The following is a 19,223-nucleotide window of genomic DNA, read 5'->3' on the forward strand; positions in this document are numbered from 1 at the left end:
CCAGCTCTGTGTTTAAGGGATTAAAGGATATGCATGGCAATTTTCTATATTTCTGTTATTGTCAACATGTGCAGAGCCAAACCAACAATGAACTCATCCCACTTTAAGTATTCTGTATGTAACCAAAGCCTGATATATCTTATTCCTCAGTGCCATAGACCTTAGTTGTTGTCCAAAAGCTATTAAAAACACATCAGTGAGTCACACCGCTGCACAGGGTGACATGTTCCTCGGCCACAAGGAGTTCAGACACGCTAGTTCGTTTAGAAATGTCTCCAAAGACTAATAACAACGATCACGTTTTCAGTCTCCAGAGAGTATTTCTGTGTGTGTACTATACTGTACATTGTTAATTTCTCATAGAAATTCAGTACAAAGTCAAGAAATTGTGATATGTAGCACAACAAGCTTGTGAAGCTGACCCAGACCCTCTGGAGACTGAAAACGTGATCGCACTTATTAGTCTGTGGAGGCGTTTAGAAACAAACAAACGTGACTGTGGTTTTTGGGGCTAAGGAACATGTCGCCCAGAGCAACAGTGGCTCACTGATGTGTATGAGGACAGAGGAATAAGATATATCAGGCTTTAGATACACACATGATAATTGTAAGCAGATGAATTTATTGTTGGTTTGGCTCTGCTCATTAGTCAGTATCCTTTAATGATCAATTTTCTCATCTCACTCTCAGAGAGAAAGCAAATGCTCCCAATTTATCCTAATGTCAAACTATTTCAACTATTCCTAATATGTTTTATATATTTTAGGTTGTTTTTAGGTCGGACTGTAAATATAGTATTTATATGGTAGCATAGTATTTATATCCCTTCACCATGTTAGTATCAGTAGAGTGAAAGTATCAAGTAGTAGAACTAGTCCCTCCAGGAAATCCCAATCTTGTAATTACTGGAATTAATGTAAATTCAACCGTTTATGAGCTTCAAATTTTGTCCAATCTTCAAAATATTTCTGAAAAACTCTAATTAGAAGCCTATTTGCAGTTTGCAGAGAAGCTACAGTAAACAAAATAATTTTGGGCCACAATAATTATGACAAAACTGTGCAACATCCTGGAGATAGTGTATAAAGGTGCAACACTTCCCTGGTCTTCTGAAAACTGTTCTATCAAGATTTGCATCTTTAAAGAAATATTACTAAAACTCTTTTGTGTTTGGGCTGCATGTTTGGTTTGTATAATGTGTAAATCACTGAGGAGGGCACAGCAACACATTCTGGACACTCAGTCAAAGATTTGCTCAGATATGTTGATGAGAAACTATCCATGCTCTGGTTGTAATGTTCACATTTTATGGATTTGGCTGATCATTAAGGTGGTTTTCGCCTCCCAACTGGATTAAATCAAATAAACCATCTCAGATTAATCATTCTTGGAAACTCAGAACTGAACTGAATCAACCCAGTCGATGCTGGAGGAGGGTTGACGCTGTCTGGTCGTTACAGTTCTGTGTGCTGAATGGCTTCAGAGCAATCACAACTGAGCTAATCTTTTCAGGAGATGTCGTTTACAAAATTGAAGGGATTCAGGTGTCCAGATTCTTGATCAGCAATCGTTGCAGAGATCTACTGCTTGTTGTCCAGTCCAAGTCACCATGGAGGCTACCTGCAAAGACAACTCTGGAAAGTTATCACAGCAGGAAAACTTCTGTTCCAGATAATAAGGTAAACAGCAGAGTTGTAAAGGCCCTGATAGACTCTGAAAAGGACATAAACAGAAGACACAGTTCTTTTTATATTACATGGTTTGCCTGCGCAGTTTGCATAACTTGCTCCTTTTTTTTGACGTGATCCCTGCCTCTGGGACCAAACTACCAAAACAACATGGAGGAAAGCCTACTCCTTCCTTCATCTGGGCATTCCTGCCTTTATGACCCAACAATAGACGGTTATTGTGGGTCTCATTATTAGTGAAATGGTCAAACAAATATTCATGTGATCATAAGCAGCAAAGCCCTTCAGTAATGATACATGTTGGAGGGAATATGTTGAAAACATAGCATGTTACATTATAATATCAGTTGTACAAACCATAACTAAACTCTTAATGTGGAAAAAAATTTAATCAGTTTACTTCTGCCTGAACAAACACCAAAACGTCTTGTTTACTGCCTACTTCTGATTTTATTGACAGTCCAGTTTCAACTTAGAGTTTGGAAAAATCCAATGAATCTGTGATCCAGTGGACCAATGGACCAGCGGATTCAACGGCCACAAGCGAGAACTAATCCATTCCTGTCTGTTATTCATCCTCCATTGGAATGAATGTCTTTAGACCTCCATTAATCCGGCAGTGCGTGAAGTTGTGCACACAGCGTAAGCAGTGCCAGTGACTGCTCCAGAAATGAGTCTCTAACCGTATCTCTTGGTCTTTGTCATAGAGATGGTTCAATTGTTATCATGTATGCATGTTGTCAAGTAAGGATCGTTGGCCACATTATAACAGGTGATCATGGGGTGAGATGGTAACCACTGTCGCTTTGTTGTCAAACCTTTATCTTGCTTGTATGGACAAATTCAAAGGTCAGTATTCACCACAAATGAATTCTGCATCAACCCAAAATGATTCAAAATTTAATTTGCAACTGCTTATTTCTTAAAACTAGACTTACAGCGAAGACCTACTGGAAGCGGTGTAACACAAAGTTTGCTCCCATTCATTTTCTGTGGGACACAAGTTCCCTTTACAAGGCACTGTGGGATTCCAGGCAACACAAGACTGACCAGCAGCACAAAAAATGTGATTCAGAAATTCAACTGTATGCAAATTCAGCCGGAAGTGATGCAGTGAAACAGACAAAGTGGTTTGGTGGTGGACCAGGAAGCTCCAGGAAGATGTCCGTAGAGGAGAGAATTGTTGCAGTTTTGGGAATTCTCCTGCTATACGACCCTTCCCTTCGAGACTACAGGGACGAAGGCAAATGAAATGATGAAGGAGGACCAGAGCAACAGCAAAGATCTTCTCCTTGTGATCCATAGTGATACAGGGTCAAACACGACTGATTCCAGAAACATATAACCTGTTTTCAATCTGCTAAAACTTAAATATTACCGAAACACACACGCAGCGGCCCTTTATTGTTGTGATTATGCTGTAAATATCTCTGCTTTGCTGTCATCGTCCCATAGTGACGAGTGAGAAGTAATGGGGGTGATGTTACAAATTTTTCCGCTTCCAGTGGGTCTTCACCATCAGAGCCGCTGTACCTTCACTGGTGCTTATTAGTCACCTGCAGCCCTGTTCAGCAGCAGAGATTTATCTTACCTAAGTATTCCAGGCCATGATGAGGATGGCTGGTTTTTCATCTGCATATTTATACCTGGTGGATCGGCGTGTCCTAGAAGTCGGGTTGCAGCTCTGAGAGAAGAGAAAAAGAGAAAGAGAAAATTTTAGGGTTCAGACAGTTCACACTTTAGTTCCAATGCTGATCCAGATATTTGAACACAGCTAAAACAGCTGACAGAATATATTGAACTTATGATGTGATGTGGCACACAACAAAGGTCCCCTGGCCAGAATGAAACCATAGAGGTTGCAGTTATGTGATATGCGCCTTAACCATGGAAGATATCAGGGAACTCAATTTTCATGTTTTTAGCCAGACAAGTGTTGTGGCTGTATGGAATGCAATGTCCCTGTCCACATACACTAGTGTGCTTTTGGTCTGGGTCTGTTTTTTTCTGGTTTGGGCCCCTTAGTTCCAATGAAGGAATATCTTAACCCAACATGACAATGCCCCTGTGAACAAAGTCAGGTGTATAAAGAAATGGTTTTCTCAGTTTGGTGTAAAAAAAACTTACTGGTTTGCATAGAACCATGATCTCAACTCTATCCAACATCTTTAGGATGACCTGGAATGCCAACTGCAAGCTGGGACTTATCACCCAACATCAGTGTTTCAAAATCTGGAGGCTGAGTGGAGGCTGTTATAGCAGCAGATTAATACTGATGGTTTTTGACTCATATTTTTTACCATAATTTATGGCTGCAAAGGTAGATTTTCTATATATGCATGTTTTTTTTTTTTGCCATTTAGTGTATGTGATGTTCTGGTTTAACAGTTGTAGGATGAAGGGAAGCTTGTATTTGTATTTGTGTTTATGTGACTTTTTTTTGGGAACGTACCGGAGCGCAGGTGTTGCCTTCTTTGACACACAGGTTCAGCTTGCAGTGCAGGTAGACTTGTCCATTTTGCCCATAGAACTCGAACATGTTAAAGGAGAAGTAACTGGATGTTCCGTCTCCGTTGCGCTCCACTTGCACAGTTTTGTCAGCAGCGTTCGCACAGCTGCTCAGAAACAGGAAAACACACATCACACATGCAGAATGAGTTGGAATTTCTGAAATGTATAAATATCCCAAAGTCTTCTGTGGAAATCCACTATTAATGTCCTATATATTTGCTTTACATGTAGAACTAGAATATAAAACAACTTAAGTTTTGCATGTTGGCACCTCTGACCATTCAGCACTCAGTTGTACTCGGTGTGAGTGATGTTAATGAGCACATAGTGACAACCGAACAATCTGAACAACAGAGTCAAAGGTTTATTCACCCTGAGCCATCTCATCCAGACATTTCTTGCCCACAGAAAGCCTCTTAGCTAACAGCACCAGTGACAATGTAAGATTTTGGGGCTCTTAAATAAAACTCACTACAGAAAACTCAGCGTCCACAGACTGGGTAACAACCTCTTTGTGTCTCTCACCCATCAATGATGAGATCATATCTCAGACTCGCATCGGGTGATGGTTCGCTGGTTGCATAGCAGGATTGCGTCACCAAAGAAATGATTTCACTATCCAGCCCATCCGTCTCCAGCGCAAACCAGACCTTCTGGTCCAGGTGGAGCTCGGTGTTCGAATCCACAAGCTGTGTACGGCCGGCGTCGGTGTACGCCTTCATGGTCAGAGTGTAATTCCAAACTCCAGATGTAACATACTGGATCACAGTGCTGGACACACACACACACTTACTTCAGTTATCTTATATTCACAAACTACAAAGATCTCTAAACCAACAGAACTACATACACCCTCCTGTCAGAGTGTCACAATACAGTCAGCTACATTTATGTTATTTTTTGAAAGTTTAAATATTTACGTTAAATGTCTAAAATATTTTCAGCTGCAAATTAATGATAATTTTAAGTGATTCTTATTTCAACAAACCAAATGGTATTTGGATTTTTTTTGTCGTTTTATCCTATAAAATATGTGTGTAAAATGGATTATATGTTTAAAGTGCTTTTAAAGGGGGCTAGCAGAAGAAATCATACATGGTCCTGTTCAGAAGTTTGCTGTAGCAGGGTGGTTTTATTGTGTATGCCAGCATCAGTATGATGTGGCATACAGTTGACAATGATGAAATCAAGGGGTTAAAATAAGAGGAAGAGGAAGTGGTAGGAAGCTGTTACCAGGCGCTACTTGATTAACACTAGGTGAACAATTTTCACATATGGATTCAAAATTTTAGATCAATAGCAGCAGGATATAATGAAGAATGGTATTCTTATTATTAAGTCTGCATTGGTTAAATGTGTGTTCTTCATCAATATGATTTTGATTAGGAGAAAATTAGAGGGAGGAGTTTGAATCTGGAGAAAAGAATCTGGTTCACGATGCATATTATCACATTTTTTGTGTTGCAGTATGCTGTGCCACAATACATCGTTAAACCCCTGCAGATGACCCACCTGCTGTTGGCACTATTGACTTTGATGCCCACTGAGAAATCGATTTTTATCTCTGGTATAACAAAGGGGCAAGTGAAATCCATCAGTTCCTGTTTGGTGGTCTCCACGATTATGCCATTCTTGTTGACAATGTTGCCGTTTTCATCCAGCTGCAGGGTCACAAGGAGTCAAGACATTTTTTAGACATTCACAGATCAGCAACATTAAAAGAAACCCAGGTGGTCACAGGTCAGAGCTGCAACTATAGAATGATTAAACACTACAAAGGAGATCTGGCCGCTTGTTGAGAGTCAATAAGTAGAGGAGAGACACCCACCCTGACCATCGTCCCACAGGGGTTGGTTTTGCTGTCGAAGCCTATGGTCACCATGTGGGTCACATTGTCTATCTCAGCTCTGCAGGTCTTGTCATAGAGGTGTAAGTCAGAGTATTGGATGCCTTTGTCCCCCAGGAGACAACCAACCAGATTAATCGACCGAGAGGTCTCATTGCAGACCGCCTCACCTGAACACACACAAGTGAAAGTAAAACATACATGCAACATTCACAAAAAAAATTACGTTGCAACCTTGTGAGTGCATTGTGGATTGTGAAGCCAGCAGTTGGTTCTAATCAAATTCTTCGGTTACATACGTATAGTACAAGTGAAACACAACAGCTGTATTGATTAAAATGGAGCATTTCTGTTTCAACAGACAGGCGTGAACCTGAATCCTATTTTGATAACAAAAAATGAATGGTATGTTAAGCTCTAGTCACACCAGAGAAGGGCACATCAAAGTTCACCCATGTGTCTTTGCAAAATAGGTGATGCTAGAAGTTTACTGGCATCGTAAATACTCACAGGGCTAGTAGATGTACGACTGTAGCTGGACATACTCGCCAGTAAGCCAGGATCATGCTAAAGACAGACAGTCACGATAGCTCTCTGAACTACTCAGACAGTTCTCACAGTTTATTCAGGGTACGTATTTCTACCATCAATTGCTGTCTCATAACTGTCTATGAACCATTGTCCCTTTGAGGAGCAGTTTATACTCATATAGAGGATGTTAAATGAAAGGGGAGCCACAATAGCTTTCTCTCTTTTGGACTCTCCAGTTTGATTGCTGTTGGTTGATGGCGCAAATTTGCAGAGTAAAGCAAAGTTCTGCACAGAATTACTTCACCACAACAAGCGTATTCACTGATTGCAGCAAGCTCATTTAAATGAATTGATTTGATAGAAAATGTTGGCATTTTTAATGCTGGTGTGACGATTGAAGCCTTAAGAGTTCTTTTAAAAACGTTTCTTTTGAACATTTCTTTGATTCTGGAGTTGTTCTGAGGGCATAAATAATATCACCTATTCTATTCTCACCTATCCTTGAATTAAACCATGTGAAGTACAGCCAAAGAACCATGAAATAGGGAAGAGGAAAGAAGACGCATTTACAGTAATTTAAAGGTACTTGTACCACACTTAAGTATTTATATTTTATACTACTTTTACTTTTCAGAGGATTTTACTTTACTGCATTAATCTGCCAGACATCAGACATTCACAAATTAGGATTATTCACACAAAACATCAGTTTACTAAATATTTTGCAATGTTATTAATTAAACTACCCAAAAGCATATGATGTAGTTCAAATAGATCTGGACCAGCTTGATAATGCCCCAAGCTGACAGACGTGGGATGTGAGGAACATCAATGAGACAGAGTTTTTTTATCCTGTTAGTGGAGATGGTGCAACTGAACAAGTTAGCTAGTTTAGTGTGAAGCTAACTCGTTAAAATGTAGTAGTTGGTGTTGACTTTTACACTCAGACTTGAGTTCAGCTCATGCAACAGGCAGCAGGACGCTTTGTTGTGTTAAAGCTGTCTCACCTAAAGTGTTTTGAGATCTGTATGTGGAGGCAAATACGGCCCGACAGTGGCAACGGGTTTCACTGGTGTGGATGTCCTGACCGCAGAACTCATGAGCACTGCAGAAACGATCTTGACAAAGGGACTCAGCTGCACAGAGAGACACAGAGAGAGATGTTACAGGCTGAAGGAAAACCAGCAGAACAACACATGAAACTGGTACTGCTTCCTCTTTATAAAGTCAAATTAAACTTTTTTGCTCAGAAATTAGTATAAATATACTTAGTATTTGATTTTTGTACTCAGACCTGTCATTGCTTGATGTCATGTTTGCTAATGCTTTATAGATAAATAATAAGGCCACTTTTATAATCCATAAATGTTATTGAATCGTGTTTTAATAAAAAAATTGGTCTAAGCTCTAGTCACACCACAGCAAAGTTCACCCATGTGTCCTTGCAAAATAGGTGGTGCTAGACCCTAGAGGTCTGCAGTTGTAAATAGGCTGTTTATACATGGAGCTCTTTTCCACATGGTAAGCAGTCGATTTGGAAGCATCTTCCTGATGGACTGAAGCGCTAACTAAAAAGAAGTGGCAACCCAAATGTTGTTGATCTATAAAACATTAGTAAATGATTTATTAACCATTAATAAAGCCATTAAGCCAGTTGTTTACTAATTTATTACTGCTTATTTAATTATTAGTTATTCTGTTTGTGCACCCTTATGGTGCATCATACTGGGTAGTTAGTAAATTGTTCCTTATTACTTATGATTAGGAGAAACCCAGATTTTTCACTGTATGCTGATGATTTGTTCCTGTACATTTCAAATCCAGTAACCTCTTTACCTGCAATTCCACATACTATTGATGTTTTTGGTAAAATATCAGGGTACAAACTCACATCTTCACAAGAGAATTACTCCTAACTACTGCTGTGGCCAAAAACCTCCCATGTTCCTGAGAAACTACAATACTCTGCCAAGGGCTCCCTAAAACAATTCATACAATCTGGAAGCCTTTCTGGTTCACATAAAATCCTGTTTTTGTTGAGGTCTTGTTACAGTGGGGTTGTATTGTGTAGGTAGTTCGTTTTTTCAGTGCATTGAAGAAAAGTCTTACAGCATATAGCTTTTGTCCTCCAGCCCGTTGGTGTATTACTGCTGTACAGGCTGCAGGCTCTGACGTAGGCCTCCAGAAACTGACAGTCTAGACCGTCCACTGCAGGATATTTGCATAAAGTGTTGGAACAGGCAGTTGTGTAGGGCTGTGGGTCTACGTGGCTGTGGCAGGCAGTGAAGGGCGCCTCCTTCAGGAGATTACAGCTGTTCCAGTGATGCAGACAGGGGAAAGTGGGAGATGGAATAATGAGCAGCAAATTTTTATCAAGATAAACTACAAGACAAAGGCATTTTATTATAATATTATTATTTATTATTATTATTTTTAATTTTAACAGCATTGTGTTATGTTTTATTTAATCATTGTGAAGTAAGGGGCTCAATGTAGCCTCCTCCGACCTCCAGTTCAAAAATGAAAAGTCAGGTCATCCAGTAAAAAGGTTGAACCTGGTTCATCGTTTGCCACAACAAAATTAAATATTGTGGCAATATTGTGTCAGCCAATCAAATCAATTTACCTGGTGATCATCAAGATGGAAGATAAAATTATTAAATATTATAAACCGCTGTGCAGTGTGTGTGATAAACCTTCCAACCACATTAAAAGATAACTGGATACTGCCATCCAAGATGGCGCCCTATTCATTCCAATGAAGGCTGCTCACCATCAAGCAGCAACCTCCGGGGCTGAAAAGAGAAGCCAATGCGGAAGTGCCAAAAACCTGCATTCTATCTAATGGCCATCAGGGGGCGACTCTACTGGCTGCAAAAAGAAGTCTGATTGTATGGAAATCTATGAGAAAATGACCCTACTTCTCTCTTCTTGATTTATTATCTCAGTAAACTATTTCCTAGTGAATTTATGGTCTTAATTGCAAGTTTCAAGTCTTAGAGTAAAATAGACAATAAAACAGTATATGCTTTAGGGCGTGGCTACATTCTGATTGACAAGTTGCTACCATGGCGACAACGTTGCTTACATAAAGTAACCATTGCGTATAGGTGTAGCTGCTGCTATTTCACAGCGTGTTTTCAGTTCACTTAAGTTAATTGCAACATTGTGGTTGCCTAAAAACAGTCTTGATTAGCGTTTGGTTGTAATAAAAGAACCATCAATGAGTTGGATGATCAGTTTTTCCAGTGAGTACGTTTTATTTTAATGGTTTTAGGCCTGTTTTTTGCTAGCGAAAATTAACATTAGGTGTTTGTGGCACACAGAAAAATCTATTAATTGTATTATAGACTTCCTGTTTGTGATGATTGTGAACGGGGAAAAAAGGAATTTTTGGCCAGTGGGTGTCATGTGGTCCTGCGATGCCGAGTGTGGCCCTAAAAATCTTGTGTAGGGCTGGTTGATATGGCCAAAAAATCTTGATATACTGTATATATAATGGTTTTGGTTTTTCTTAAGCTGGACATTGATTCACAACTTTAATCACTTTTGTTTGACTGCAAAAAGCAGGACTGATACATCATATATTTTTAGACAGTTGTGCAAGAATAATAAAAGACCTGGCTGTCATCATTATGCATAAAATACAGGTTATCCCACACAGCTGTTGACACAGATGTTACCACATGCTTCAACTAAGTAGAGTACAAAATCTACTCTAAATCTCCTCAAACTCTAAATCCAGTTTAATAATAGGTTTCAGCACAGACAGAGCAGATACCAGCAGAGTGCTGCTAGCTAGCATTAGCTACCCGGCAGGTAGAGACAGACAAACCAAGTAGAATCTGGAAACTGTTTAGTTGACTCCCAGAGCTTCAATTCTCATAACTAGAGATGATACTGTACCTCGTCAACAAACGCAAACCAACCCCCCCGGAACAAATCTCACTCCAAGCTGAAGTCAAAAGTTGGCAGCTCTGTGTAATCATTAAATTCACTCAAAACAGCTAATGTAGCAGCTACCATCTAAGTTACTTTTTAATTTAAAATAAACTTTTTGTGCATATTGTAATAACTCGATTCTCACAACTTTTACACATCAGGTAAAAAGAAAAAAACTAATTGATCAAACTAATATGATATATCGCCCAGCCCTACATCCGTGTTAGTTTTTTATGCTGTGCTGTTTGGTCTGAACAAGCGGTAAGCCTAAAAACAGGATGGAGTTTATGCCAGCAGACCTGAAACTGTTTGTCATACAGATTTGCGTCAACTCTAAGTGTAATGACCTCTTTTACCCAAATAAAAAGGTTGATTATCTGAGTTTAGGTGTGTTGAGCTTTCGATTGCATCTCTGCTCACATCAGGAACATCGGTGTTTTATTTGTGTTCAGGTGTGTCTCTGCTCACCGTCCAGTCATTATTTGGCATCTGATCGTACTATTAGAGGGATCTTCGTGTTGCACCTCACAGCTAGAGGATGAAAAACAGCAGAGGATCAAGACCATAAACCAACACACAGAGTACCCAAACAAACTGCTTTATACAAGAACCCCACAGTAAGTGAACTTCAGCGGGACATTCATGTTATGATGGAGCTCTTACTCTGTGGGGCTGTAGTCAGAAGCCTTCTCCTCACTGAACGACCTGTTGGAGTTTCCACACAAACCCTCCACAGGGGGAACTTGTCCACGTGGTCCTGGCCAGGTTCAGGAGAGAACAAGTAGAGAAGAGTCAGATCAATAAACTGGCATCACAAAGAAAAGCAGTCCTTCATTGATTAAAAACAGTCACAACAGCCACTTTTAAAGATAAAATTGAGGAGAAATTTGTAAGTCTGGTAGTATATTGCCCTTGTCAACAACCTTCCATCTCTTTTGCAGCTTTTTGCACAGTGTCTCCAACAATGAATATGTACATATTCGCACTTGTGTCCTTGTGGGAGTTGTAATGTCATGGGCATTGTTAAATAGGACCGTCACATGTAATGATCTGTTTGAAATCAAAACTCTCAGTGTATAAACACAACAGGCTGCGGCTTGCACACCAGCATAGGGCGGGTCTGTCTGATGCCGTCTTGTTACCTTAGGCTATTTTGGTTCTCTTTGCTAACGCAAAATGGAGAAAACTAGCTGACTAACAAGTTCAGCCATGCTGAACAGATGTGTAATGTGAGTAGCAATGTGAGAGTAATGTGTGGAAGCAATTTGGACTCGACACCATAAATGATTAAATTGTAGATAAAAGTTTGGCTGTTTGCTACCTTTGAAAAATGCAACTTCTTACAGTGACATTGTCTTGTCTCTTGAGTGATGCAGCAGAGGCACCGCAAACAACATTAATTCTACAACATACACTCATCGAGCACTTTATCAGGAATACCTTCAGTGCTTCTTGTCATAGATTCTCCAAGTCTGTAGACCTCTGATGGAGGGCCATTCTTCCAAAAGAAACTCATTTGGTGTTTTGATGATGGTGGTGGAGAGACCTGGTGTTGGCATGATCATATCAGCTGAGTAATATATATAAAAATATAAAATATAATATAATGTGTCCGGTCAACTAAATGTTAAACAGGAATGAAGCAGGTGATGCTAATGAAAGTGTGACTGTCAACAAATGGAGCATTTTGTTACTTTAGTCCCTGAGGTAACAAGATGCTCCATTTGTTGACACACACTGGTCTTCATACTTGCACACAGCACAAAAACTACCACAATTATTATGTAATTGCGGCTGATGCATGGATATGGTGCATGCCTCAGCACCAACATATTAGGCAACGTGTTTTTAAAAACAAGAAAAACAAAGATATATAAGAAAAAAACAACACATATACTGTACAATGGGAGAATTTGGACTGATAAGTTATTGCTCTTCACCACCATCATCAAAACACTAACTGAGAGAATATCTTTTGGAAGAATGATGTTCATCTTATCAAGCAAAGGGTCCACAGAGTTGGAGAATCTGTGACAAGGAGCACTGAATCTGTTCTGGAGGCTCATGGTGGAAGAGCAGCGTCCATCCAAACAAAATGCAGCACAACACACTACACCCATAATAAAGATGCAGACATATTTTAGCAGAGAGGGAGACTCAGCAAGAGAAGCTAGAGTTTAGAAGAGTCTAGCAACTGTTAATAGACCCTTGCTCAAAAATAATGTGTGTGTGTGTTTGTGGCCTAGGTGGATTGTCCGGGAGCATGGGAGCAGCTGGAGAAGTGTTTGCAGCCAATTGGCTAAAATGTCTGTCGTCTTTGTGTTTTATATCCAAGTCTGAAATAGTTTCAACATGTAACTACCCCTAAATCCATAAACTGTGGTTTTTACATTTCTGTTTGTGTTTTTTAAACAAACGAGAGACAACATGTTAACCAGTGAGCTTCAAGGTGTTTGAAGGTATATTTGTGAACTTTTGACAGGATCAGCTTTATGATAAGCTAGGCTAATCATATCCTGACTCCACACAGTCTGTTCCTTCATGAATCCCTCCAGGATTTGGTTTTCTGTACCTTTAATGTGTATCTGTGCAGTGGAGCCATCAAAGAAGACAGTCATCAAGTATTTCAAGTGGGACATCTTTGCGGTCACTCCGTCCTGGTCCTTCGAGAGCTCCACACCGTGAACCAGCTGAGCCGTGGCATTGAGCGTCATCTTTACGTTGTCCACCTGCATCACAGCAGAGGTGATAAGAGAGAGCTATGATTAATAAGCGATTAAATAATTCAACTACTCCTGCTGCCTCTCACCGTGTAAAAATCTAAGAGCTACAAGCTACACTTTCTGCTCAATCATTGACTGAATCTGGTGTTTCATTTTCCACTTTTTGCTTTTAAAAAATGATCAAGCCCACATACAGTACATTTGGCTAATTAGACTTCTTCTTATGGAAATGTGTGCATGTGCAAATAGCAAATAGTCTTGATGGTGCTGGCCATGGAGTGGACTGACTGCCAGGGAGTAGAAACCAGAGGAAGCTATTGTAATAGCTGTGTTGTGATTCGCAGTATCCACTTTTTGTATAAACCCACTCTGCCAGAATATAAACTACTCCACAAAGGAGGTTTCCTCTTGGCTGCATCCTGACTGCATAATGTGGGTGAGATTTTCCAGTTGTTTCAGAGACTTTTGGATTGAGCCCCCCAAATATGCCATCAGAATGGGAGTCTCAGATAATGTTAGACTTTCTGACAGGTTCGTTACAAGCTTACTGAGGCCTTGAATTCTTCACAATAAAGGAGACATTCTTTCTATCTACAGACGATCAAAGAAGAGGAAACACAGAGATGAGTTTATGCAGTTGCAGGAGCAGAACAGAGACCAGAAATTAATTTATCTACAGTCCACGTAATTATTTATTTGTTGTCAGTAGCGTGAAAAACACAACAGCCTTGCCAACAATCCTGCAAGGCTGAGCACAGGAGGATTTTATATTGACACGTTACAACTGTGGCACTGTCATGTCAAATCGATGGATGACAGATGAAGAAAACACCAGATCAAAAACCTGCTCTTTGACGATAAAAAATCAGGAGTCAGAAGTCCAAGCAGCAAAGTGTTCTTTAATGCTGGCAATAAAGGAGAGCAAATTAGTGCATACAAGATGAACCAGGTCGCTCTGAAGGTTCTTGCCTTCAGGGCGTAGTTTTTATACCCTTGGGTCGGCACAGGTCACACCTATTGTTATCTTCGTCACTCGTTGTTGGTCAAAACTCTTCAAGACAGGTCTTGAGCTGTCGTGGATATGTACTGTCATATTCAATTCTCTCTGGTTATGTCCATTTTTGTATTGGTATTGGGGATCATTTTACACCCTTATTGCCAAGTTGTCTTCTGGCCTTAATATTTATTCTTGTCACTTTACACCCTTACTTCTTGATCTTCTCCAGAGGGTATTTTTAAAAAAAGTGAAGACTTTAATGCAGACCCAAGCAAAGTGACATGTAATACAAACACACTCAAACTTCTCCAGTGTATGATTATGATTCTTTTACTGTGCTTCTATACGTAAATCGTGATTAAATGTGATTCATGAGATTACAAATACATCATCAATAAGATTTTAACACACTAGCACTTATTGCTTATAAGATTTATGAAATCAATCTGCATAGCTTAATTTGTCTTTAAGCACACCAATGACACTTAATGAAAATACACCACAGCACCATCTTACCAGAACTCTCCCACCTTGTTCCAGATTAATATTGACACCTGGCCCATCCAGTTGCAGGATCACACTGTCCAAAAAACTAACATCTGTACGGCGTCGTTCCTTGAAGGTCGCGTGTACTTTTAAATCTGGGATTGATTTGGTCTCCATCAGATCGTACGCACACCGGTCCTGGACAGAGTTAAGATGGCCGTGGATATCGATGACAGTGGGGCCTGTCACAGTGCACAGGACGCACCTGGTGTAGGTGGGGAGGGACAAATATATACATACAAGTAACATAATCAGCAAAATGACAGATTTGTTAAAGACAGATGGTTTTATATTGATGATTCACACAAACTGAAAGCCCTGACAATGGGGATCGAACATACGGTTTGTCGCTAATGCAGGCTATTTTATTAAGTCTTTATTTGTATATTTATAGCTGAAGCTAGTTTGCAGTGCCCGTCCCTAGATGGGCTTTTAAAATACATAAAAGTCAACAGTAAAATACATATGAAACTGCACAAGACTCAACAATACATATACATACATTTAAGCACAAAACACCTGAGAGGTACCACCAGGTCACTGAACACCTGGGGAGCCTTGTTATTTAGGCATCTATTGATGAGTTTAAGGTTAGTTTAATAATGGCAGAGGTGTGATCTTATTGGTTTCCTGTCCAAGGCTTGATTTTTTTTTTGTGACCAAGAAGTAACACAATAATATGGAGTGTAAATTGCAAATGAAGCAGACTAATTATGTTTTATTGACACAGTAATCATGTGGGCCCCACCGCCAGTGAGGTAAAGTTCCATTGTCAGTGGCAGCACACATTTTCACTTGGGGTGTTGAATATCATCCCTCTGGTGAAGAAGAAGCCAGATGTGGTGGAGCAATACCAACCAGATACCTGTGCACACATCATTGGCTGGAATCAAATTCCTGAATAGGCTCTGGAGGGCTCTCTGTTTCTGGATTTGCCCAAAATTAGAGGCACCAGGCAGGTGTGGGGATACTCAAGAGCCCCCAGATGAGCAACACTGTAGGGGCTAAGATTAGTTGCCTCTATGCAGCTGCATAATTTATAGAAAAAGGCTCTGACTGTTGGATCTTTGCACTGAGCAGCAGTTTGGGGTATCCAACTTTCTTGTAGTCTCTGGGTGAGTTCCTGTAGAGGGGGAACCATCTAGGGACTCCATAGATCTGCTGGGAGTTGTCAACCGTTTCCCAGACAGTATAAACTCCCATTATTTGGTTGAATATTTTCTGTCATTCACTCAACCAAACCCACTTTCTTTTTATTTTAGGAGATAAGTCTTTGGTTTGGTCCTAATGATGATATTTCCCTCACATCAGTTACTGAAACCTTTTCATATCTAATATCATCTAATATACAGCAAACATATTTACTGGTTGTCTCCTTGGCACAAGTCCATGGCACCACAGGTACTAAAATGGACGGCTGTGGTCAGGTAAAGCAGTAAGCGGAGCATCTTGGAGGAGGCCACTCAGAGAGCTGGAAGAGACACCGAATCACAACCATCACAATGTTAATTGGTCAAGTGTACTGTTATACAAGAATAACGGCTCCAACTGTCAATGAAGTCTCAATGTGCTTACACAGTAAACAACATACGTCCACAGGGCAACTCTGGAGTCTCTCACCTAAGACATACACTATATTACATTAATATTCTGGTACTTTCACATGTCTGAATAAGCACCCCAGTCACAATATATGTTACAAAACTCTGAAGGAGACTATTTTATGTTGTGGGGGATATTCTCATGTCAGATCAGTTTTTACATTTCATTCTATTTTATTTAATTTCTTTGCCCTCATAGTAAGCAAAAGAGTTTAAAATACAAGACTAATATTATGTTTTAGGTCTTAAACAAGAAGTTCCAAGGCTGTGAGTTATGGTTGATAGCTCTGATGCTAGTAAGTGGACCTTTGTGCTTAGATTATCTGCATCAAATATTGTTTCTAAAGGTCAAAAATGAACATCCATAGTCATAAGAAGTTCCAAGTTTCTGCAAAAGTGCAAATTTTGGGCTCAACTGAAATTTAGGACTCTGACTTCACCTTCTTTGAAAGGAGATAGATCGTATTCGCTTTTACAACAGCCAAGTGGGTAGTACCGTACTATAACCATACCTCAATTGGCTGCTTATGAATGAGTGACATATTCTCTATTGAATACACTTGATCAATTATATGTTTACATGGAGCCCTTTCACTGCCTGGCTATCTGTCACGGGTCAATTTAGCAACCCAGAAAAGATGTCAATGTTTGTGTATTATTATTATTAGCGTGAATGCTGACAAGCTTCTTCAAATGACCTTAAAATTGGCGTTTTTTTTCCACCTTTAATTGATGAATCAAGGAAATAGCCCCAGTTTGAAGTTGTGAGCAATTTAATTTATTTGGTCTTCACAATAGATGTGATGGGGACCTTAAAGAGAGGCTGAACTGAGGGGCTGCATAAAGGGCCAGTATAAGATTTTTAAACTGTAAATCATGCATCAAGATATTCCAGTAGAGCCCCAGGATATAAATATAGAACTGGAAATGTGCATAATGGGCATGGGATGCATAGCATTCATTACTTGTCATCTATAGCAGCACTCTGGTGATTCAGTAATGAACTTTCATGAAGTTTGGTGACTTGTGAGGCAAAGATGTATAAATATTCTCTGATATGGGTCACACTGTCAAATGCAGAAAAGTGCAAAGAATGTTCTGAAGGTGCAAAAATGCAGACACGCAATGAACCCAAAAAAAGGCTTTGACCAGCAGATACTCTGGAAGCAGATACAGTGTTTCGGGTTTAGTGATCTTCCCTCAGGCAGTATCAAGAGGAATGCAATAATGTGTTTCTTACGCACCAATTAGAGAGAGCCAGCGGCACTTTCCTGTTGTTCATAAATTAAAGTCAGAAACGAAAGCTCTTGCAGTATGTTTAAAAGTTAAACTACGTAGGTACATTTCATCCAGTACAAACATTCGATCTACATGATTAAACCATAGGTCCACATCATACAATACAAAATATAAACATTCTGTTTGTAAAACATTAAAAGTAGCATTTGAGAATACTTAACAGTATACGCAGGTTAAATAACTAAAGTGTTTAGTCAAAGACCACCAAAAAGAGCAGGAAAGATGAACAGGAACACTATTTCACATAGTAAATGCAATATATTATATAATAAGTTGACTTTGGTTATTTCAATCAAATTAATTTAAGTGAATTGATCAAAAGATGAGAAATCATCTCTGGTGGATATGTTCTCCCCATGAACAGTTAACTGAACTTAATCTGTCAAACTGATGGAGTTCACTTTTAAAGACAAAGAAAATCTGATTCCAGTGATGTTTTAATTTCCTGAAGCTATTTGTGACTCTGATGAACAAACACAGTGTAAAAAGGTCAGCTGAAGTGCTTCCTTATTTTTGTGTTCACTTCACTAACTTTGGTTTGTGTCCGCAGTGTTTGCTGCCGACTGACCAAGCTCACACTTTGGTATGTATTTTTCCTTTTTACGAGCTCTGTTTATCCTGCTGTGTGAAGAACACTGCAGATGTACAGAGAAGAAGAAATGAGACAGCGTCTTACCCTCAGGAGATGGAGCGTGATGCCAATGTCCCTGTGGATGATTCTGCAGCTCTTGTGAGATTTGTGGTTTATGTCTCTGGGTGTGGAGGAATTTGCTCTCTCCCTCTCTCTCTCTGTCTCTCTCTCTCTCTGTGTCCTGTGTGACTGGCTGATGAGATAGATTTATTCATCTTATCTAACTGACTGTGTCACGTGTATTCAGCACATTATAAGAGACTGCTCAAGACTATATATAAATGTGATGTTATATGGAGAATGCATATTGGAATGCATATTGGTGTCAGGGTGTCACTTGGGTGTGGTTGCTCTGAAGTGTAAAACACGACCTTTCAAAAGTACCAGAAAACAATGACAATATGACATTTCACAAAACAAAACAACAAAACAAAAACACAGTGACATTTCCAAAAATAGATTACAACACATTATCACAAAACTAATAAACACAGCAGAAAACATAAAGATTAACACAATTTCAGAAAAACTTAATTTCACTAAACCATAGTGAGTGAGTCACTTATTAATTAACCTTTAAATTAATGAATTTAAAGGTTTGTGAAACTTCTCAGATTCAGATTTTTTTGTTTGTTTGTTTGTTTTGTTTTGGCCATCATAAAATGACCATCCAATTTATCAAAGTCAAAGTGACATCTTCAAATGTCTTGTTTTGTCTAACCAACAGTCTAAAACCAAAACCAAAACCCAAAGATATTCACTATCATGGAAGACCAAGGAAAACAGCATAAACCTTTGAGAAGCTGGAAGCTGTAAATGTTGGCATTTTTGCTTTCCTTAAATGATTAGTTGTAGTTTCTTCTATATATAAACTTATCCATTTATCAACTAATTATTTCAGGTCTAGT

General features: G+C 39.4%; 1 protein-coding gene across 1 annotated transcript; it reads right to left on the reverse strand.

Annotated features, from left to right (window-relative positions):
- Window positions 1-347: 347 nt before the first annotated feature.
- On the reverse strand, window positions 348-16,232 carry LOC122980519 (uromodulin-like). Its single transcript, XM_044348591.1, has 13 exons — window positions 16,150-16,232; window positions 14,755-14,989; window positions 13,091-13,247; window positions 11,182-11,275; window positions 10,987-11,049; window positions 8,686-8,888; window positions 7,584-7,712; window positions 6,028-6,215; window positions 5,712-5,860; window positions 4,725-4,970; window positions 4,141-4,303; window positions 3,280-3,372; window positions 348-1,620 (listed from the first exon to the last, which is right to left on the reverse strand). Exons 1-12 carry the CDS (start codon window positions 16,230-16,232, stop codon window positions 3,280-3,282), a joined length of 1,803 nt encoding a protein of 600 aa, XP_044204526.1. The 3' UTR covers window positions 348-1,620.
- Window positions 16,233-19,223: the final 2,991 nt, after the last annotated feature.

This window comes from Thunnus albacares, chromosome 4 (assembly GCF_914725855.1).
Source record: "Thunnus albacares chromosome 4, fThuAlb1.1, whole genome shotgun sequence".
Lineage (NCBI taxonomy): Eukaryota > Metazoa > Chordata > Actinopteri > Scombriformes > Scombridae > Thunnus > Thunnus albacares.

Excerpts from the sequence above, each read along its gene's own strand:
- LOC122980519 (XM_044348591.1), bottom strand. The coding sequence starts at position 16,232 with ATGCTCCGCTTACTGCTTTACCTGACCACAGCCGTCCATTTTAGTACC. Across the intron at positions 11,276-13,090 it reads TGCACAGATACACATTAAAG|GACCACGTGGACAAGTTCCC; the intron begins GTACAGAAAACC and ends GAACCTGGCCAG. Across the intron at positions 7,713-8,685 it reads GAGGACAAAAGCTATATGCT|CTGAGTCCCTTTGTCAAGAT; the intron begins GTAAGACTTTTC and ends CTCTCTGTGCAG.